Consider the following 22,480-nt stretch of genomic DNA (forward strand, 5'->3'; position numbering starts at 1 on the left):
TTGTTAAATCTGGATATAAGCATGCTAGACTCTACAGTTCATTTCTAAACTGACCAATGGAGAGTTCATTGCTAAACTATGGGGAAGTGTCATCAATTAGTGGTAGATCATTCATCTTTCATGCGGAGGATCCCTGTCCCAATATCTGGAATCTCCAGCTAGAACTGTGAGAGATTCCATGTCTGAAATCCTGAAGACCCTGCTGGAAATTCCTTCTCCTCTCTTTATACTTCCCTCTTGGGTGACAAAATAAAAGTTTGTCTTGGATCTGTCCTCTGCAAACAAAGGAGGAAGCATGGCTGCTTTTGTCTTCTTTAGATTACTAACTTTAGGTTAGTACCCAAGTTATGTACTACTTGTAATAAGCAACTTTTTTATTTTCTTACTTTACAAATATCTCTTTGTGATTGCAACAGGTAAAGTCCACTCTCTAGCCACACTTTGTGCACGCTGTGTACCAATAGTCCCAATAGAACCGCCACCAGTCAGCATAGACTGTACTGAACTAAATGTACCAAAAAGGCATAACTTTGTATAATGTAGCTTCTTGTATTCCTCATGCCTCTACCAGACATATTGAGTTAAAGGAGACTTTTTAAATGTAAATTAAGAACAAGCTGAATCACTTCTCACATATGAATATTTGCAGTCTATCTAGGAGGGGCCAAGCCCCCCCCCAATTTCAAGGAGAGGGCCGGGCCCCCTCAATATTCCACGACCACGATGGACTTACCTGAGGCTGTGGTGGGCCTCATGGGGCCTACCCACAGTCACAACAGACCTTGTTGGGCCTCCTCCGACCATGAGACATCACACACACATGCCCCCCCCCCTTTTCGCAGAACCTGGTGCCTGTGAGTCTACCTATTGGAGATACATTCACTTTCACTTAATGAAAACCAAACAGCCCTAGTCTGCCTGGTAACCATCAGACCATACTTTTAACAATTAGCCATGGGCATTTCATTATTATTTTGTGAGGATGGAACTGGGTCAGCAGAGAATAAAGCAGAAAAGAAGCAACCCTGGAAAAAAGGAAAGACTAAAATTGCCTATGCTTGAGCTACAACAGATTGAGGTTGAATTCTGACAATACAGAAGGTACTGTTCTTGGGTGACAGGGGGCAGGTGGGTGTGAGGGTCTCCCTGAAAGACCAGGTGCACAGTCTGGGAGTCATTTCACTCACAGCTGTCCATGGAGGCACAGGTCAGTTCTTTGTCCAGGGCAGCTGTCTACCAGCTCCATCTGGTACGCAGACTGAGACCCTATCTGCCCACCTACTGTTTTACCAGTGTTGCATGCCCTGCTTATCTCCTGCTTGGACTACTGCAATGTGTTCTATGTGGGGCTACCTTTGAAGGTGACCCCGAAGCTACAACTAATCCAGAATGTGGCAGCTAGACTGGTTACTGGGAGTGGCCACTGGGACCATATAAAGGATCTTCATTGGCTCTCATTTTTGAGCACAATTCAAAGTTATAGGGAACCAGGGGGGGGGCTTCTCAGTAGTGGCGCCTTCCCTGTGGAGCACCCTCCCTTCAGATGTCGAGAAGATAAAGAATTACATAACATTTAGAAGGCATCTGAAGGCAGCCCTGTATTGGGAGGTTTTTAACATTTGATGTTTATGCTGTAAGCTGCCCAGAGTGGCTGGGGAGACCCAGCCAGATAGGTGGGGTACACATAATAAAATTATTATTACCATTCTGGGAATAAGCCCCATTCAATACAATGAGACTTTTTTTCTGACTAGTCATGTATTGGACTATGCCGTTAACATCACAGTTTGTCATGTATGCTAGTCTACAGTGGTGAACCTTTATATGCTGGTGGTATGTGTTGAAGAATTTAGCTGAAATGGTTCTTTAATGCACAAGAAAGACTTTTTTTCTGACTAGTCATGTATTGGACTATGCCGTTAACATCACAGTATGTCATGTGTGCTAGTCTACAGTAGTGAACCTTTATATGCTGGTGGTATGTGTTGAAGAATTTAGCTGAAATGGTTCTTTAATGCACAAGAAAGGTTGAGTGAGGGATGGAGTTCTTGTAAAGCATCTTATTTTTGTTTAACACTTTTGTGATGAAATATGCAGTAGAAAGGAAACAATTCTTCTCAGTAAAGCCTCAAAATTGGTAGTTATGGAAGTACAACATTGTTGGGGGGGAAATTGTTTTTAGCAGAAATGTCAGTATGGAAATTGATAGGAAACTGTATTCCTATCAGGTAAAATTATAATGTGACTGGGGTTTAATCTGCACTGAATTTAAAATTCGTATACTGTTGGTTCATAAATTTTAGTTTACCTTTGTTTCTGATTATTTGCTAATTTTAAAAATTGCAGTATTAGAAACAAGTTGTGTTTATGTAACTGGGTTATTCCACAATAAAAGTGGGATAAGTGGATGAGGACCTAGTGACAGCACTTGTTTGTAATACTCAGTATGAGGGGAGTGTTGTGATGATTCAGATTAATGGCTCATTCAGCATAGTTTGTTTCTTGAAGAAGGTAGTTTGAATGTGCTCCAAAAGGCTTGTTTTGGAGATGATCAGTACACACTAAGGCACTTGTATTTGCATTGGGTACCAAATTTTGGGCTTCTTCAATCCTATACACACTTACCTGTGAAATGGCTTCGATTGACTGGCTAAGCCAGGTGAGGGTATGTGAAGTCAGGCTTCAGCAGATTGAGCAGACAAGACCAATAGTGGGTCCAATTGTAATGAAGGTGGTTTCTGCACATGCTGCAGGGGGAAGTGAGGGCTTGTCAGATGGGGCTCGTCAACCTGGGAGGAGTCTTGTGTCTAGAAACTAGTCATTTCAGCTGCTTCAGCATCTTGCATTAACTTTGTCATACTAATAGAACACCTAAGATGGTAATTCTTGCACACGGATTTGAAGGGATAAAAACACCCAATTTGATCAGAGGCAATTCTGGCAGCAGTCTTCTGGCATACCAAAAGACACCAAAACTGTTAGTTTGCTTTGGCAAAGAACACTTGATCTTACAACATATTCATACTGCTGACTTGTAAACATGTGTCAGGTCTGGATGGTGAATCGGTTGCTATGGAGAAGTCAGTTGTTGGGATTGTAGAGTAAGTCAGAAACAAAAGACAAGCCAGGAAACAAAACTGAAGAGCAACCTGAGGTTGGGAGTGTAGGAGACAGGAACATGGTGGAGCTCAGAAAGATCTTGTTGCTCCAGCAAGGTTTAGCTGGAACATAAAGCTCTCTCATTGTTCTGTTTAGGAGGATCCAATAGGGTAGGGGATAGTAGGCCAGGGGTGGGAAACCTGTGACCCTCCGGATCTTGCTGGACTATGACCACTATCATTCCTAATCATTAACCATTCTTAATCATTTGGTCCAATAATATCTGGAGGGCCACAGGTTCCCCTTTTCTGGCTGAGGCAGATTCTGCAACAGTTCTGACCAGTCAGCCCACCTACACGAGGGTAAGGCAGGTCAGTGATTGCAGTACCAAAGATGGCTCTGAGTGAGCAACTTGCTCTTGATGGATGCTGGAGGTGTAGTGAGGCCTTGTAAATATCTTCCTCTAATCTACCTTTCCCAAGTTTAACAAGCAAACTCAGTCTACATTTGGATGCAATGTTAAGTTAGAATAGGACTCTAGCAATTCCATATTCCCATTAAATTATAGTTTATTTTAACTATTGTTTAAAGTGATGTGCAAACAAGTCCACTTTTTGGGGTTGACTTATACAAGACGTTGGATGCACATCAGCTTGCATTTATATTACTTACAAACAGTAATACATCTTTGGTAACTAGACCAATACTTAACCTTGCATTTGAATAAGGAGAGGTTTACTCTCTCCCCCCTCTTATGTATAAATGTAAATTTCCATTGCTTTATTAACTCCCCCCCCCACACAGCTTGATCTTTTCTACTCCTGACAGCAGTGACTGCACACAGGTGCCCAAGATGCAGATTTATGACTTAGCTCTTTTCTCTTCTCACCCTCCTATCTCTCCTTGTGAGAGTGAGTGATTTGGTAGAAAAGCCTCATTCATTTTTCATGCTCAATGAGCAGTACAGCAGTTGACTGTGTTGGCAGTATTCTTGATTTAAATTTATAAAGACAGCCATCTGTAAAAGGTGAATTGGGCCAAACTAGATGTCCAAGCTAGATGTAATATTAATTGCATGAATGCAGTTAATATGCATGGTTTTAAAAGTACATAGCAGTTAGAGGCACCAGTGGGACCTTCCCTTGGGTTGCAATATTAGCTTTCAAGAGAACTTGGGCTATAGTAGGGAGAGAGTTAAACTTCCCCTCCTCAGCTACAATGGTTGTGAGGCTGCTCAGGCTTCTCCACAGCTGCTGATTATGTAATCAAAATGTATACATTATTTGCAGTAATGTGGTGACAATTGCTTATGGTTTGCTCCCAGCTTGGAAGAGGGCCAATAAACTAAGTTTAAGTCCTGAAAAGGAGGAGACCTTGTGGGTGAGAGGTTTCCATGTCCAGGAGATAGGTCAGTTACCAATTCTGGATATATATTTTTATTTATTTAAATAAATTATTATGGTTAGAGCAGTGTTAGAAACTGAGATATGAAAGCTAGGAGCTAAATGGCAGCTTAAACCTAGGTTATGGGCACAACAACGGAAAGAACGGTGTGCCTTTTATAACAAGAATACAAATCTGGGGGCAAATCTGAGAAGAAACAAGGGGAACAGGACTTCTAGCCGATTGCCACACTTTCAGGATCCCAGAGAAGCCAGTGAATCCACATATCACTGTCCCAGGATTGGAGATAGCCAGCCAGGAACAGGGTTGAGACCTTCTCTTATCTCCTGCAGGAACACAGGAGCAGAGGAGCTGTCAAACCAGGCAGAAACTTCAGAACTGCCTCCTACATGCCTGTGAGGCTACTTGAGAGAATGAGGAAGCACAAGAAAACACCTGTCTGGATTAGGCCTTGGCTGAAAGGAAAGGGGTAGAGCTTATCCAACTCCTACATAAACTCTCAGTCTGAGCTGCTTTGTTGATGAAGCAACAGTTCAGTGCTCTACCTTTCCTGACCTAGGGAATGGACAGCACCTGTTCTGGGAACACTAGGGTACAGATATCATCTATTCTAGCCTTTTTGAAGAGCTAATATTTGCCTCTTAATCGCTTTCATAATTAAAACTCTTGCACTGGTAATTGCATTGTGAGGATCTGGCTAGGGAATCTAATGAATCAAAGGTGTCTGACAGTTTAAATTCTCCTGGATAATTAGTCCCAACACTTGATTCATTCAAGTTCTATCATTTAAAAAAATCTACAAACCCCATTGCCTCCAGAGGATGTGTTTAGAAAAATATTGCAATTCTGTAAAATATCAAGATGTGATATATGGACACTGAAACATTTACTAAAACTATAGCAGTATAGTTTCAAAAAAACCCACAAAGTGTGTTCTTTTCAGCTGAAGTTAGGAGATGTGGATGGCCCTGTGGTCTAAACCATTGAGCCTCTTGGGCTTGCCGATCAGAAGGTCGGCGGTTCGAATCCCTGTGACACGGTGAGCTCCCATTGCTCTGTCCCAGCTCCTGCCAATCTAGCAGTTCAAAAGCATGTCAGTGCAAGTAGATAAATAGGTACCATTGCAGTGGGAAGGTAAACAGCGTTTCTGTGTGCTCTGGCTTCCGTCACGGTGTTCCCTTGTGCCGGAAGCAGTTTAGTTATGCTGGCCACATGACCTGGAAAGCTGTCTGTGGACAAACGCTGGCTCCCTTGGCCTGAAAGTGAGATGAGCGCCACAACGCCAGAGTCGGCCACGACTGGATTTAACCATCCAGGGGTCCTTTACCTAGTAGATATTCAAAAGCCTGACCATTATTTCATGCACATCTCTTGTTTCCTTGGTTAGCTGAGGAACTTTTGCTCCTATTTTTTTCTTATATCCATGTATACAATAGGGAAAATATTCTCTTAAGTGAAGCTCAATGTTCGATGAACGGCAATGCATTTTGTGAAATCCCTTATTTTAATAAAAGATTTGGGGATTCTTGAGGTTCCTCCAGAGAGTGCTAAAGGGTGCTTGCTCTATTCAAGGTATGATATGCCTTTCTTGACAAACATATTTTTTCAGTGTGTGTCCGATACAAAACAAATGCCAATTCTTCCATTGAGTTTTGACACAGCCACCATCCCAGCATCACACACCCTTGTAATCACTCTCATTGCTTCCATTCTTTTCAACTTGTATTTTACTGTGCCTATCAATGGTAAGAGTACATGCTTGGGTATAGTTATAGCATATGGAACCACATCTGCTTTCAGATGTATTTTATATTGACTTGATATTTTGCCAAGAGCCCTGAAAACAGAAGGGTACATTGTTTATTAATGTTGTAGGATTAAAATGATAATTAGATTATTCTTGTACTAGCCCATAGGGCTCTAGTTGGGAGATATTAGTTGCTTCAGATGATTTATCCTTTTGAACTGGGAGTGTTGAGTCATTGAGGGAATGTCAGATTTTGAGGGGAAGAGGTTAAAAGTTGGAGTTGAACAAGCCTGGGGAGGGTCCTATCCAAGGGGGGGGGGAGTAAATTAGGACCCCAATTGTTTGAGCCTGGGGAGGAGACCAGCAGTGAAGAGGGCAGAGAGCTGGATTCAAGGGAAGAACCAAACTGGTTGGCAGTGTTCTGCTGCTGTGGCATCAGACTCCCCATGTCACATACCTCCTGCTGTGGAGCTGTCTCCAGTGGCTCTGTCTGTCATTGAGGAGCCTCTTCGTTTTAGGGAAGCAACTAAAAGTAAATTGGATGTTGGGTTGATACTGACACCACCTCCATCTCCAAGCACATGAAGAAAGTACTCACAAATTCCACCCACTTGAAGGAGTGCCCATTTGAGTGCCTAGTGCTGGAACCTATTCCTTGCCCTATGTACCAGTCTGATTTACATATTAAAAGTTCTTGGCAGAAACTGGACTGGGTGTTTAAGTTCATCATCTGGCAATGGGGGTCAGGAGATGGAGGGATGTTACCAAACAACACTGCACAGGATATTAGGACCTGGTTGCTTTGTGTCTGTCACTCCCACCAGCAGAAACATGACATCTGCAAATTGAAAAGGATGTCCTGGCAGTGGTGTGAACAGGTGAATGTGTAATAACATATCTTTTTGACTTCACATTCATTCTGTAAAGAGAGCACAACCTCCTTATATCCCTTCTAAGAGGGAAACTACAGGGTGAGCTACCTTCAAGAGTCCAATGATTTTTGTCTCCGGATCACAAAATTCACTTTCAATACATCCATGAAAAAGAATCAATGTAGTAGATACTGTGTCATGAGTATCAAAACAGAGACTATTATTTTAAGATGAAGTATTTCAAGAACATGAAGCTACTGTCTCTGTAGATTTCATTGTTGATGAGATACCAATATCTATCTCTACAGATGAGGGTTTTAGAAACACGGGAGGCTGATCTTCTGTATGACAAAGTAAAAAGAAAGAAAGGTGGTATTGGTGGTCACCAGAAAAACTCCCAACTTCAAACTAGATAAATATTAACAAGTGAAATTGTCTTCATATAGTCAATAATTCATATAGTCAAGCCTGAATAGTTATTCCAACAGCCCTATGGCAGCATGTTTCAGAAAATATTCACTAATCTCAACAGGGCACTGCAAAATGTCTCAAGCCCCAAGCTCATAAGACAGTTTAGTAGTCATCTATGAATGAAAGCCCTGAACCCACACAGAATTACTAGACCATCAGTAGTAAATGCTAGTAGTTGGTCTACTTGCCTGAAAAGACTTCCTATTTTTGATGTTTTTGAGTATTATCTCTCTGAGAATATTCCCGCAGAAGGAGTGATTGCTGTGCTACCATGGCATTACTTTGTACTTTTGAGGACAAATAATGGTTCACAATTTAAAATTATGCCTCTGGCAATCTTTTAATACCAAACATCCAAGCACAAATGCCCTAGCTCTATCTCTAAAGCAAGAAGTTTGTATTCCAGATATGGATGCTCAAGGAACTGTCTGGTAGTGTAGTGAATCCTCACTCATGTAGTGGGGACAATGAAGAGACTTTTCCAGTTGAATTTGACTCCTCCATCACATTACTGATGCTCATTATACTAATCAGGTTGTGCTTCAATTCCACTAGAAAAGATAGATTTGTAAAATGCACAGTTATTAAAGATTTTATTCTTAAGGAGCGTAGAGAGTTAAGCAAAATTTATACAATTCCCATTATAGGTTTGAGCCCTTTCTAGATAAAATTAGATATATCTGTCATGCTGGGTGATATCAGGAAGTGACAACTTTGTGTGGAATGATGCTATTTGTAAAAAAGCAGTTGAACAAGTCAGCAGTACTCTGTTCCGTTCACTTTATTTTCCTTTTCTTTCTTTTTCTCCCTTCTTTGTGCCCCCCGATAAGACGATTAGGTTTTAAAAATACCTTCCACCAGCAACAGTGCTGTCTCAGAAACCTTAAAATATCTTGGGATTGTAGCTTCGTTAGCAATGATTAATTGAGTGTTTGTTAATTGTTAGGAACATAGTCCTTTTCTTTCCTGAATGTTTGTACCACTTGTCTCTCAAATTTTTGTGCTGAACTCCCACGCTGCTATGATGGTGTTGAAAACAATGATTCAGAAAGTTCTCTACTGCTATGCTTACTAGCAATGAAGCTGCATGTCTGTGACTACATTACATGCTCAGTTTAAGTTCCTTGGACCCTTTTAATGTTGTTATTCTAACATAGCATCATAGCAAGGACATCAGCTGCCATTTCAAACAATACAGAAGGCAGGGGGCAACCCTGTCCTGTTCCTCACTAATAGTGAGTGTCAATGGTCTTTATTCCTCTCTTATATTGTTGAGTGCCCTCTCCTCACTCAGAAAACTGGAGTGGAACATCCATTGAAACAAAAAATAAATAAATGGTGTATGGTCTGAAACAGTAATAAGTTCTATGCCCTCATCTCATACCCTCCTCCACAAAGAAATAGACAAAAGGAGATGCTTGATATGGGAGTAAGAGTGATGGACCTTTGGGAAAAATTGTAATATCATTTATTGTGTGGTGTAGTACTCTCTATGAGAGTTTGCCGTCACCAGACCCTTCATATCCTACAGAACCGCTCCTGTCCATGACTCAATTGTTATAAACATTCAAATCTTTGCCTAAGATGATGGTAACAATCACAGAAGAGTGCAGTAATGGTAAAATATTTGTCAAAAAATTGATTTGTCAGTTTGGAGAGTAAGCTGAACATAAAGCCAGAAGCTCACCCAGTAATGTCCCATTCACGCCCAAATACATCCTGTTGGTGTTAACTTTTTAAAGCCCTAAATAGCTTCGCCCCTGTATACCTGAAGAAGTGTCACCACCCCCATTGTTCAGCCCAGACACTTACATCTAGCTCTGAGGGCCTTCTGGTGGTTCCCTCACTTTGAGAAGTGAGGTTACAGGGAACCAGACAGACGGCCGCCTTGGTATTCGTGCCCACCCTGTGGAATGCCCTTTCATCAGATGTCAAAGAAAGAAACCACTATCTGGCTTTTTAAAGACATTTGAAGGCAGTCATGTATAGGGAAGTTTTTAATGTTTGATGTTTTAGGTAAAGGTAAAGGGACCCTGGACCATTAAGTCCAGTCGCGGACGACTCTGGGATTGCAGCGCTCATCTTGCTTTACTGGCCGAGGGAGCCGGCATTTGTCCACAGACAAAATTTCGGGACATGTGGCCAGCATGAATAAGCCGCTTCTGGCGAACCGGGCAGCGCACGGAAACGCCGTTTACCTTCTTGCCGGAGCGGTACCTATTTATCTACTTGCACTTTGACGTGCTTTCGAACTGCTAGGTTGACAGGAGGTTTGATGTTTTACTGTGGCTTTATAATATGTTGGAAGCCTCCTGCGCAGACATGAACAATCAACCACCCACTTTAAACAATTTTCCTCAAAAAGATTTCTGTTGGTGGGTCTATTGCAGCATAACAATGCCCAGCCTTTGACTCTGCCCTTGCCCTCTTTACCACAGTTCCTAGATCTTTTACAGCAAGAGATGCTAGTCTTAGCAGTTGGGAATTATTTGTGAAAGTGGAGCCACATGAGGATAAAGACTGGACGTTGTCAGGTCCAGTAATTGCAGACATAAACAAATTAGTAACTGTTGTACTCCTAACAGTTATGATAAACAAAGACATTTAACTCCCCTTTTGGGAGTACCTTCACTGACGGGAGATACCGCAGGTTGGTGTGAACTGCACCCAGCCACAGAGAAACTTGGAGGTTGGTAGGAATCGAGACTCCATTACTGGATTCACTTCCCACACAGAACTTAACAACATAGCATAAAGCCTTTTTTATAATGTATCACTAGCAGAACTTGTTGACAAGGTGTGATGATGAACATTAAAGTCTTAAGCATACCCTGAATATTCAGGCACTTCTGCCCTCAGGAGCAGTACATTTATTTATCTGTTCCCATTGCTGCTTTGTGGCTTGCTGCAACTTGCTCGTTTCTGGTGCTTCAACCCGTAGATCTTTAGGGATGTTTAGCATTTGGGTTTCATCAGATGCTGAAAGAGTTTCCACTCTGTAATGTACCAGGAGCTTGAATGGATATCCCCATTTATACTGGTGGCCAGCTTCTCTGAGTGCTGATGTAGAAAGAAGGCTTAAACACCCTTCCGTGGGCTAGCGTATTTGGATAGATGTCCCAATAAAGTTCCACTTGTGGCTCACCATAGTGAATCTCTTTCAGATTATAAAGCTCTTTATAAACTTTCTCCTTAACTCTGTACCTTTCAAAGTGTGGTATAATGTCTCTTGGAATATCATCATTACCCTGTCTGGGTCCTGAGACCCTATGGGCAAATACAAAATCTTCCGCAGACAGGGTAAGCCCCACATTTAAGCTATTCTCCCAGTTTTCAAGAAAGGCAGCCTATATGCTCCCTCCCCTTTCTCCAGGACCCACTCCATCTCAGATTCTGTCTCTGATCCTGATCTGAATAATTCTAAGTCTGAGACAGTGGGTCATAGCCAATGTTAGTCATATTCAAAGTAGATACGGTACATTGAAGTTAATGGACACAACTAAGTTAGGTTGATTAATTTCAGTGGGTTTACTCTAAGTAAAATTTAGTTAGCTACAGCAGCATTGCATGGTTTGCAGGCGCCTGGGGTGTGCATGCGGAACCCGCCCCACTAGCCCAGCCCTTGCTGCCGATGCTGCTGGAGCAACTCCCCCCAATGGAGCCAAGTGGAGCTGCGCTGTGCCACCTGCCAGCCAGCTGATGCAGCCTTTGGTGGGTGAACCCCCCCCCCCAGATGCCCATGGGGGGCTATGAGGATGCAACAGTCATGTGCCCTTCAATTCCAGCCTCACAAAAGGAGGATGAGGCTGGGATTGAAGGTCACATGGCTGTTGTGTCCTTCTCATGCCGCTCTTCCAGCCCTGCACTGCTTGGTGCGGCTGGGATCAGAGCTGAATGATTTGCCCATCTGAATGATTTTTAGGTTTTCTTTCTAGTTTTGGAAAAGACTGAACAAGTGCCTTTGGTGTTAATGTTTGTTGAAACAATTGCCCAGTACAAAGTTTAATACACATTCTCCTTTACATTAACAAACCAAAAATGATTATTTTTTTACTTTTTGAAAATAAGTTTCAAATAGAACTCAAAAATAAATATTACTGTGTACCAAACATTTGTAGCATTCCAAGGATATTAAGAAGGCAAGGACTAGAGACTTTCCAGCTTTGGGTAGGATAGATCCTTCCATGTTTCATTGTACTTTACAATTAATGTGTGCAAAAGGCTTTAGAATTGTTCCTTGGAAGGAAGCTGCCTAATGTATCACTTTATCCCATATATGCCCACTTGAAACTTTAGTCTGTAAAACTTGCAGTTAAAGGTGCCATATAATAGCTCTTTCAACATTTTAATTAATTATTTAATCAATCAGTTAAGTAATTTTTATACCAACCTTCATCTGAAGACCACAGGGCAGTTTACAATATAAAAACACAAAAATATGTACCGTAATAATAAAAACAACACACCCACCCACCCCAGTTTAAAGGGCCACAGATTGTTTCATTAATCAGAAACCTGGGAGAAGAGGAATGTTTTTGTCCAGAGCTTGAAGATAGTGAAAGTGCCAGGTGAACCTCCCTGGGGAGAGTATTCTGCAAGTGGGGAGCCAGTGCAGAAAAGATCCATGCTTGTGTTGCCACCCTCCGGACCTCTTGGAGGTACATGAAGAAGGGCATCAGATGATGATTGCATGATCTGGGGTCAGTTCATATGGGGAGAGAAATGTTTCTGCTAGCGTTGCAGCACCCACATTTTGGAATTCCTTGTCTATTGACATCATGCAGGTGCCTTCACAGTACTCTTTTCAGTGCCTGCTGAAAAACTTTTTGTTCAGGCAAGCCTATCCAGACATGTAGAATGTTGAAACATGTTTTAATTTGGTTGTAATTTGATTTTCATTTTTTTATTGTTTTATTTTTTGGGTAAACCACCTGCTATTTTTAACTGGAGATGCCAACTCCGGGGCCTTCAGCATGTGAAGCATATGCTCTCTCACCAAGCTATGATTTCTTCTCCAGTTGATGGTTGGACGATTATAAGTGAAAAATGATAAAAGCAGAGTTTCAGGATTTAAACATCCATTGTGGTTATTCACATGTCTGTCTAGAAGCAAGTTACTCTAAGACATGGGCTTGAAAAACTTCTTAAAATGTGCACAAAATGAAACCAATTTGAAAAATATATAAATAGTCCTTAATGTGTAAAGACCAAGCTTTGTTAGCATTTGTGGATTCTTTGCAAAGAAGTAAAATGCTTCAATACACTTAGTTGGGTGGCAGCAGGAGGAATTTTTGGTGCTTTGCCTCATATTGTGTATCTGAGATGTACTTTGGAAGGACAATCTTGCTGTACTTTTTGAAAGGCAAAGGAGCTTCATTTTTTGCTGTTTTTAGCATTAAGCATCTTGTCCTGTAACTGCCGCTTCAGCTACCCAGACTGTCAAAAAGCATTTGTCAGAAGCTGACGATACACAGCATAGATCGCCAGGGTTTGGAATGCCACGTGCTATGCCTGCAGTGCACCTATTTCTGTTGAGGATGGAAAGAAGGGCTTGAATCACAACATATTGTTAGACTTCCAAAAACCTGGTGGGGAAAATAGCTTACTTATGAAATCAGCTAGTGGACTGATTATGCTTCATTTTTTGTCAACCTTTTTGGGCATCAAGGCCAACTTAGTGATGGCTGCCTAGTTGGAGGAGAAGGCAGCAGCAAACTAGGTGCATCTTCTAGTATCAGTGCTGCTATTAGGTATTTGCTTCAGAGCCAGCCATGGTTGCTTGTCTTGTCATCTGAAGGGGTAGAAGTGCTGAAGTGTGCTGTAGTTGTTGGCTGAATGAAATTCTGTTGCAGTTACGATCTGGCCTGTCAGTTAGGAGTTCCAGTAAATGGAAGTACAGTGGTACCTTGGGTTAAGAACTTAATTCGTTCCAGGGGTCCGTTCTTAACCTGAAACTGTTCTTAACCTGAAGCACCACTTTAGCTAATGGGGCCTCCCTCTGCTGCTGCGCGATTTCTGTTCTCATCCTGATGCAAAGTTCTTAACCTGAGGTACTATTTCTGGGTTAGCGGAGTCTGTAACCTGAAGCGTCTGTAACCTGAAGCGTCTGTAACCCTAGGTACCACTGTAAATGTTACTCTGGCTAATTACAAGTAGCACAAAAGAGTGGGGTCATGATTTTTACAAGCAGACTGTCTTCTTCTTTGAAGGTTGCTTAATAAATGCTGGAGATTTCAAGCAAGTAGGTTATGCGTTTGATGGCTATGTGAAGAACATACTGTGAAGTGCTCTTTGGAGCCTAATGTAAATACTAAACTTGGATGCATGTAATAGGAGACTTTCTGAGTAAATAGAAATCTGAAGGGAAGTGTTGACTCTCTCTCTCTCTCTCTCTCTCTCTCTCTCTCGTGTGTGTGTGTGTGTGTGTGTGTGTGTTAGTAGTACAGGCACATTGATTGCATGTTCAAATTGAAATGTTTGTTAATTTGAGAGCCAGTATGGTATAGTGGTTAGTGTGCTGGACTAGGACCTGGGATACAAGGGTTCAAATCTTCACTCAGCCATGAAGCTCCCTGGGTGACATTTGGGCCAGCCAGTAGCACTCTTTCAGCTTAACCTATCTCACTGAATGGTTGTGGGAATTAAATGGAGAGAGAAAACAATGTACGCTACCTTGAGCTTCTTGGAGAAAATTGTGGGCTGTAAGTGCAATAAATAAATGAACAGATGCTGAAGGGGAAAAAGGGGTTGAGGTGATATAACTATTTTATAGTTTTGAGCTCTATACCTGGCATGAGGAAGTGTGTTGTGTGATAGGTCAATGAATGATTGGTGGCAACACTGTTGCTGACTTCATACCAGCCTTCCAGTACAGGCATCCCCACACGTATGTGTGATTGACATGCACACAACCACATACAGTATATGTGTGACACCAGGAAATTAAAGAAATAATTCTGATCTGAAATGTCAGGAGAGAGGTGGAAAGTCCTCGTGGCATCTGAGGAGACCCTCCCAGAGCCCAGAGAGGACGTCAGTGAGCCAAATGTCCAGAAAAAAGACTCCAAGTTCTCCAAAATGGTGTGCAGGAACTATCTCTGTTACCCTGCTACCCGTTCAACAGGTGTTGGGCGGAAAGCTGTATGTAATGTATTTCAAATCAGAGTGACTTTTGAGTTAGAGGTTTTAGGGATTTAAGAGTCATGAAGACTGAGGTCTGAATTCAATGCAAAGTTATCAACGAGACTTGATCATTGCAGATCTCACCCTTTTGAGTGATTTGCAGAAAAGAAAAAAATTGATTTTCCTGTGGGACTGCAGTTTGCCTTGGAAGAAAGGAAAATCCCACTTTGGGAAACATTGTTCTAAATAAAATCAGTACTCAAAGCATGGCCTCACCTGATAATTTTGGCACACAGGAAGAGGCTGTGTGGAAGGAAACATTCCATGAGATACAGCAGGTGGCATTCAACTAAGTTTTACTCAAAGTAGATCAATTAAAATCAATGGACACAACTTTGTCATGTTTATTAATGTCAGTGGATCTACCTTGAGTAAAACTTAGTTGAATTCCACGCAATGATCCCTTAAATTGTGCCTGGAAGCTGATTAGCATCCACTACACTAGTTCTTTAAACACCCAGGTGTAATATTTTCCCTGCTTCTTTATTTATTTTAAAGCATTCTTATCTTGCTCTTCAACCAAGAAGGTTCCTAGAGCCACTTACAAATGTCATTGATAAGACAGCTTCTGTCCTCAGGTTAATGATCTAAAAGACAGGACACAAAAAGAAGAGGGATTTGTGAAGTAGGAGGAGAAAAGCAAACTCTGGCACTATTTCTTAGCTGGAGAGGAAGGAGCCAAACACTGGTTTTTAAGTAGAGTGGATGGAGAGGCTCTGCAGTCCTGTCTCTGCCATTCCCTCTCCTGAGTCAGATGAAATCAGCTTAATTCAGTTAACAAGCAGGCTGTCACATTATATTCCAGCTTTAGGTTACAAACAGTCTTTTCAAGCAGTTTATAATAGTGTTTATAATAGTGTTTATAATAGTGGCCAGGCCATCCTTCTCTTAGAGTACAGTCCTAACAGTGCAGGTCTAACCACATTTACTCAAAAGTAAGCCATATTGAATTCAGTGGGTCTTCCTCCCAGATAAATGGGGTTAGGGGATTGCAACCCTAATCCCCAGACTAACCATTTAGCCCATCAAAAGTAGCTGAGCTTTGTACCTCAGTGACATTGCTTGAAACTTTTTTCAGGCTCTCTACAGTATATCAAAACTTAATCTCACTTTTATAGATGAGACTTTCCTTTCTACCATGGTGTGCCACGACCTATTAAAGTACTTAGAAAAATAGGCAAGTGCAGTCAAACAGTGTCTTGCAGATAAATTCACTTTTGTACGTGTTCCAGAATAGGGATTGATGAGTTACAGATAGGTAGCCGTGTTGGTCTGCCATAGTCAAAACAATTTTATTTTTTCTTCCAGTAGCACCTTAAAGACCAACTAAGTTAGTTCTTGGTATGAGCCTTCGTGTGCATGCACACTTCTTCAGATACACTTCTTCAGATACAGATAGAAGGATCTGGCAACTTCTGTTTCAGTGTATCATAGAAGGATCTGGCAACTTCTGTTTCAGTGTATCTACATGACAAAGCCATTTTTCACCTTCTCACCCCTTGCTTTTTCCTGTAGAGTCGTCAACAGGCTCATCACAGCCAATCACCCATTCCCACCACCCTTCTGAGTAATACCCCTCCCCACCTTCTCACTATATAGAAGGATCTGGCAACTTCTGTTTCAGTGTATCTGAAGAAGTGTGCATGCACACGAAAGCTCATACCAAGAACTAACTTAGTTGGTCTTTAAGGTGCTACTAGAAGAAATTTTTTTTTTTGTTTTGAGGGATTGATGAGTCAGTCTGTTTCCAGCCAGTGTCGATCATTTGCTCACTTATAAGTCTGATCCCATCCTGATCCCATCCCATTTCCTCATTAATTTACCATTTTTTAAAAAAAGCCTAGGGCTTGCTGATCAGAAGGTCAGTGGTTCAAATCCCTGTGACAGGGTGAGCTCCCATTGCTCGGTCCCTGCTCCTGCCAACCTAGCAGTTTGAAAGCACGTCAAAGTGCAAGTAGATAAATAGGTACCGCTCCGGCGCAGTGGCGTAGCGTGGGAGGTGCAGGGGGGGCCGGCCGCACCGGGCGCAACATCTGGGGGTTAGGGTTAGGGGGCGCAAATCCATGGGTTAGGGGGCGCAAATTACTTGCCTTGCCCCGGGTGCTGACAACCCACGCTACGCCACTGCTCCGGCGGGAAGGTAAATAGCGTTTCCGTGCGCTGCTCTGGTTCACCAGAAGCGGCTTATTCATGCTGGCCACATGACCTGAAAGTTGTCTGTGGACAAATGCCAGCTCCCTCGGCCAGTAAAGTGAGATGAGCACCGCAACCCCAGAGTCGTCCGCGACTGGACTTAACGGTCCGGGGTCTCTTTACCTTTACATATTTTAAAGTTATGTGTGTTGTATTTTTTTTAAGCAAATAACTTCATTTGGGACATTTGGCATGTGTGAAAGGTGATGGATTCCTAAGCTCGTGGATCAGGCCAGTTTGCTCCAGAATTTCAAAATATGAAATTCTTCAAGCATCTCTATTCACTAACAGGCTTTTGGGTGTGATTTATTGCATATTCTTTTCCCTTCCTTGCTGTTGCCTCTTCTGTGTTTTTCTAATATACATATGTTTGGACCTCTGACCCCAACCCTGAACTTGGTTTTATAAAGAACTCTTGGAGAATGGGTTATTACCAATTTGAATGGTTAGTCCCCCATATAGCGGGTAATATTTTGTCTATTGTAAACATATTTTATCTCACAGAAATGTTGACCTTTTATATGGAGTATATTTTTAACTTCTGTACATTTTGATGCTTGTATCATATAAACTGAAACATTAAAAACACGAGAGAAAAGTGGAATTTTATGCTACTGGATATTGCTCGGAATTGAGATAACTGGTGGCCATTTTAACACATGAGTGGTGAGGTGCTAGTATTTGATCACAAACACACTTCTACTCATGTAGAAAGAGATGTTTTCATATGCCTATCATAGTGCTGCAGAATATATTACAGCTCCGCACCTGTAAGTCCCAATTGTAGTTCACTCAAGTCGATAGGAAAGTGCAGCCAAGCAAACCCTGAGAAGCTTTTGCTTTACTCTTTCTTATCTCTTGTTACATGGAATATTTAGAGGCGATATGTTGCTTCTCCCCCTTTCTTCAGACCTCTCCCTCTTGCCTTGCAAGTCTGTGGTATGTTAACTCCTCTTTCTCCCTTGTGTTGCTTAGTAGCCAACAATTTCTTCTGCGTCAGGTAATAATTATTATAGCCCTCCCAAGGTGTCTGTGATTCCTAAAAATGCTGTCTGCATCTCAAAGAGCATCATTATAGGGTTTGGATGCTTAATGCTGATAAAGTGTGTGTGTGTGTTTGTTCCCTTTCTCACTGTGTCCTTTGCCCACCCTATAAACTGCTGCTCCTCTTCTCCCCCCACCCCAGCCTTGGTGCCTGATTCCATTCTGTTGTTCCTGACCTCATTTGGAATATTGCATATCTCTGGATGGCAATCCTGTGCCTGTTAAGAGACGAGGGATGGAGTGTGAGACTGAATGTACATGTGAGAAGACCGAGAGCAGGAGTGAATGCTGTTTTGATCCATCTCTCTGCAAGTGAATTGATTGCAAAAAGAAAAGAAGAAAATTTACATCAAGGCAGACGTGGAGTTATTTGAATTTGGGGAGGGGGGTGGAGGAGAGATTGCCTGGACTTAATCCAAAGGTGAATGGGGTCTCAGGGCTGCACTCTCTTCTCATAAAATATTAATGGAAACAAGAAGGTGTTGTGAGAGGTTTTCTACCTGCTGCCGAGCAGCTGAAGGGGAAAAAGAAAGAGATTCATTCAAAGACTGCAGGGAGCTGCTGCTGCTACCGCCGCTGCAACAGAACCTCGTAAAGCCGTTCAGCTGAAACAAGCCAGCAGGTGTCTTATGCTCATAAATTGGTCTAATTTGGGTTTGTTTTTCTTGTCCTCTTGTCATCCTTCACCTTCTTGCACCCCCTTGTCTTCTGCCCTCTTTGCCTCTCCTGTGTTTTTGTGTTCTGCTATACTTGATGTTTAGGCATCTGCACCACTTTTGCTTGTGCTGGAGCATGAGAAGAGAAATTGTGTGCTAGTGGCTACTGCTTTGTACAAATTTGACTGAATGCAGGTTTTGCAGTTTATGATATCTTGGAATAATCCTGTTTGCAGAGATGAGGATGTTGCCTCTAAAAATTTCTGCTACACCAGTGAAAGCACAGCATAAAATAGTACAGCATTGAGATTTTCAAACATATCATAGGCATTCACCCCCTTTCTCTTTTCATTCCTCCTTTGGAAGCAGCTGGCAAAAAAAATGTTGTTGATACTGGATGCTGTGTTTGAAACATGGAAATCCAACTAATGGAATTAATAAAACAGAATAAAAACAGATACAGAAAAAGAATTTGTTTGCAGGGAAATTATGTGACAGGCTTGCAGTATTGACTGCTCCTTTATTGTGTGTGGTTGCTTTCGGCAGAAAAATAGCAGTTAACATTTAATTTTTAATATGGCACCCACAGCAGAAGGTTGGAAAAGAATACAAAACAGTTTGTTAATTTGATGTTCCTGTTCATTTACTCTTGTCCTTTTTGTCTAAAAGGTAATTAAATGTGTTGCTATCATGTATTTTCTTGCTTCTTGTATCCAGCTGTGCTGCTTCTCAACTGAACTTTAATACCTACATGCTCATTAGGGTTCAAATGAGTTTATGAAGACACATCAACCTCCCATCAATGCCTCTTTCTGCTGTCCCCTCTATGGTAGCAGTTTGATCAAGGGAGTTAGAGAGATCTGATAAGCATGAGTGTAGCTGACTAGCTGAGGATTTTAAGAGGGACAATTGCATTCTGCTATGCAGAATTGCTCACTGGTGGATGCTGTTTGTATTTTCTAGTGCTGAAACAGAGTGCTGGAGTGCAGATAACTGTAAATAATTTCTAAATTAATTGAGACCTAATTAATAATAAAGATTTAGCATGATAGAGTAGGAAAGGGGCTGCTATGTGAGAGGGATATTGGCGCTGCTGGCTCTAAAGCACAACAGTGTACAGGAGGAGTTCAAAGATCTTGTTATTAGTACAGTATATGTGTAGTACTTGGGTCACTAGGGTTAGAAGTATTTGACTACACACAGCCCAGTTGTTCAGGACATGTAATGATTTTTTAGCTTTCTAATATTAAAGGTTTCTTTCTCTGTACCATGATGAAAAGTGATTGAGACTTAATATACCTCCCCCTTAATTAAATGCATCTTTAAAGGCCAAATGCTCTCCATTTCTGATGTAGAGGCATGTCTTTTTGAAAACCTTACACAGTAGGAACTGTGAAATATAACCACTCCATACTAAAGGATTCCCCTTTCCCCAGATGGGATTATTTTTCTTCTTAATTCAGTTCTGCAGTAAATGCACGCATGCACACACACACACACACACACACACGGAAGCACTGCTTTCATGAGTGTGTACTTAATTCCTATATGCTGTGTGTTGCTTTTGTATGAAAAATATCAGTGCATGAAAAATCATGGTCTGCCCTTCCTAAACTCCTTGCTTTCTGTTTCTCTAACTCTCCTAGCACATCTGCTCAGCACAGCAAGCACTGTCGACAAATCCTGAGAAATGCAAACACACTGGCTCTAGCATATGAACCTGTGTGTAGATTCAGGCACACGTATGCAGATGGTAGAAGGTCACACTGTGCTGGTGCCATGTCGTCTTTTGGAAAGCTTACAGAGTACTTCAGCCTAAGGAAGTCGAGGAATGAATTTCGATCAGATCGGCGGAGTAGCAGGAGGAGTGGCAGCTATTGCTGTAGTATCACCGAATGCAGGTAGTGGGCAAAATAATAATAATAATAATAATAATAATAATAATAATAATAATAACAACAATTCTTTAGCGTGCGTATATGCCAGGGTAACTGGAATAGGGGGGAAGTGAACTGCTCCCACTTTCTGTGATAAGTCTTCAGTTAAAACAGGAATTCTGAAAAACAGGAGTACATCTAAGCACTGAGGTCTCCCCATTCTTGTAGTAAAGTATCTGATTACAAGCACACGCAAGCAATATATTCAACTTTCCTTAGTATTATATATAGTTATCTTCATAACTTGTACCAGTGGTTGTGCTTCAGTTCTAAGTACATTTCCACCCCAACATTTCAAGGAGGGTTACTTTCCTATTTGTTCTAGTGAGCCCAGTGATGCTGTGTCTTTTTGAAAAACAGATCCATTATCATGGCTGGCCCTACCATTGGAAAAAGTGAGGTCTACCTTAGGCAGATGCTAGGGGGCAGCAGCTCCCACCAAGCTGGTACCCATAAGCCCTCCAAGCATTCTCTTCTGCTGGAGAACATAACTACGTATGGTTCATGACCTCTCCTGTACTCCCCTTCTCTCCAAAAATGTAGCCTGCTGTCTTAGGTGCAGTGGAAGATGGTTTCCTGTCACCAATGTTGAAGCAGGATTCAGCTGCCAGTGTGGTCAGCTTCTGTACATTGTATGGAGAAAGGAACCTGAGTATTACAAAACACTGAGTAATCATTTCTTACCTGAAAAAGGTTTCTGTTAAACATTCATCCTCTTTTATTTGTGTGGTGTCTTTTATTTTTACTAGATTATTGTGCACATATTTCCAATTAAGCTTATCAATAGGAGGAGGAGGAGATTGGGGTCCATCAGACTTAAAGCTGGGGAGGGAAAGGGCAGGTTATTACTGCTGACCTTAGTGAAATCACTATCATTTTATACTGCTCCATGCACTGGAATCTAACGTGTAAAACTAGTAAAAAACTAAATCCTAGATTGAATTCTCATGGACATAAACAGTGATTATATTTTTACAGTTATTCATGAGTGTTTGCTTTAATGTCTATCTTTTTCTCTCTAAGAATGGGAGTACTTGATATTTTCTTTTTTGCCAGGAGGATTGGGGTGAGTGAAGTCATGATGGGACGTTCTGGAGTTCCTCTGCCATTATTTCTGTGTCCATAAGACAAAGCATTGGTTTTACTCCTGTAACGAGACTATAGATATGTATTTGTTAGAAGACTAAATCTATATTCCTTAGCTGAACTCTTTTCTTTGGATGTTATTAACAAACTCTTTGGAGCTTATTAATGTTGGTACTAAACCTTGTAAATATCTGATCTGATCACCAGATTGAGATCATGAGGTGGTTGAATGGTTGTTCCATTGATATTACTGGTCCCATTTTGAAGTTCAGATGAAATACTGAGTGGCCGCTGGGACCATATAACACCAGTCCTAAAAGACCCACATTGGCTCCTAGTATGTTTCTGAGCACAAGTAAGATTGTTGATGCTGACCTTTAAAGCCCTAAATGACTTTGGCTCCACCCCCATTGTTCAGCCCAGACACTGAGATATGGCTCAGAGGGCCTTCTGGTGGTTCCCTCATTGCGAGAAGTGAGGTTACAGGGAACCAGGCAGAGGGCCTTCTCGGTAGTTGCACCTGCTCTGTAGAATGCCCTCCCATCAGATGTTAAGGAAATAAACTATCTGACTTTTAGAAATAAATTAAAAAATTGTCCAGTAGCATCTTAGAGACCAACTAAGTTTGTTCTGGGTATTAGCTTTCATGTCCATGCATGACTTTTAGAAGACATCTGAAGGGAGACCTGTTCAGGGAGGTTTTTAATGTTTGAGGTTTTATTGCATTTTTGATATTTTGTTGGGAGCTGCCCATCCTAAAGGGATCAAGAGCTACCTGAGGTCTATAGA

At 41.6% G+C, this 22,480-nt stretch overlaps 1 protein-coding gene across 8 annotated transcripts in view; it reads left to right on the top strand.

Moving 5' to 3' along the window:
- LOC128401994 (ankyrin repeat and fibronectin type-III domain-containing protein 1-like) overlaps window positions 1–22,480 on the top strand; it is a 315,884-nt gene that overhangs the window by 26,722 nt on the left and 266,682 nt on the right. For 5 of the 8 annotated variants that reach the window (XM_053365682.1, XM_053365690.1, XM_053365687.1 and 2 more), the window contains one exon: window positions 20,315–20,569. The exons of 1 other annotated variant lie outside the window; for it this stretch is intronic. In XM_053365682.1, coding sequence (XP_053221657.1) covers window positions 20,448–20,569 — 122 coding nt within the window. In that variant the 5' untranslated portion in view covers window positions 20,315–20,447. Of the gene's footprint in view, window positions 1–18,216; window positions 18,635–20,314; window positions 20,570–22,480 lie in introns of those variants that run through there. 2 more of the 8 variants (XM_053365686.1, XM_053365689.1) reach the window with 2 other exon arrangements.

The sequence above is a fragment of the Podarcis raffonei genome, chromosome 14 (genome assembly GCF_027172205.1).
Source record: "Podarcis raffonei isolate rPodRaf1 chromosome 14, rPodRaf1.pri, whole genome shotgun sequence".
In the NCBI taxonomy this organism is placed as follows: Eukaryota; Metazoa; Chordata; class Lepidosauria; order Squamata; family Lacertidae; genus Podarcis; species Podarcis raffonei.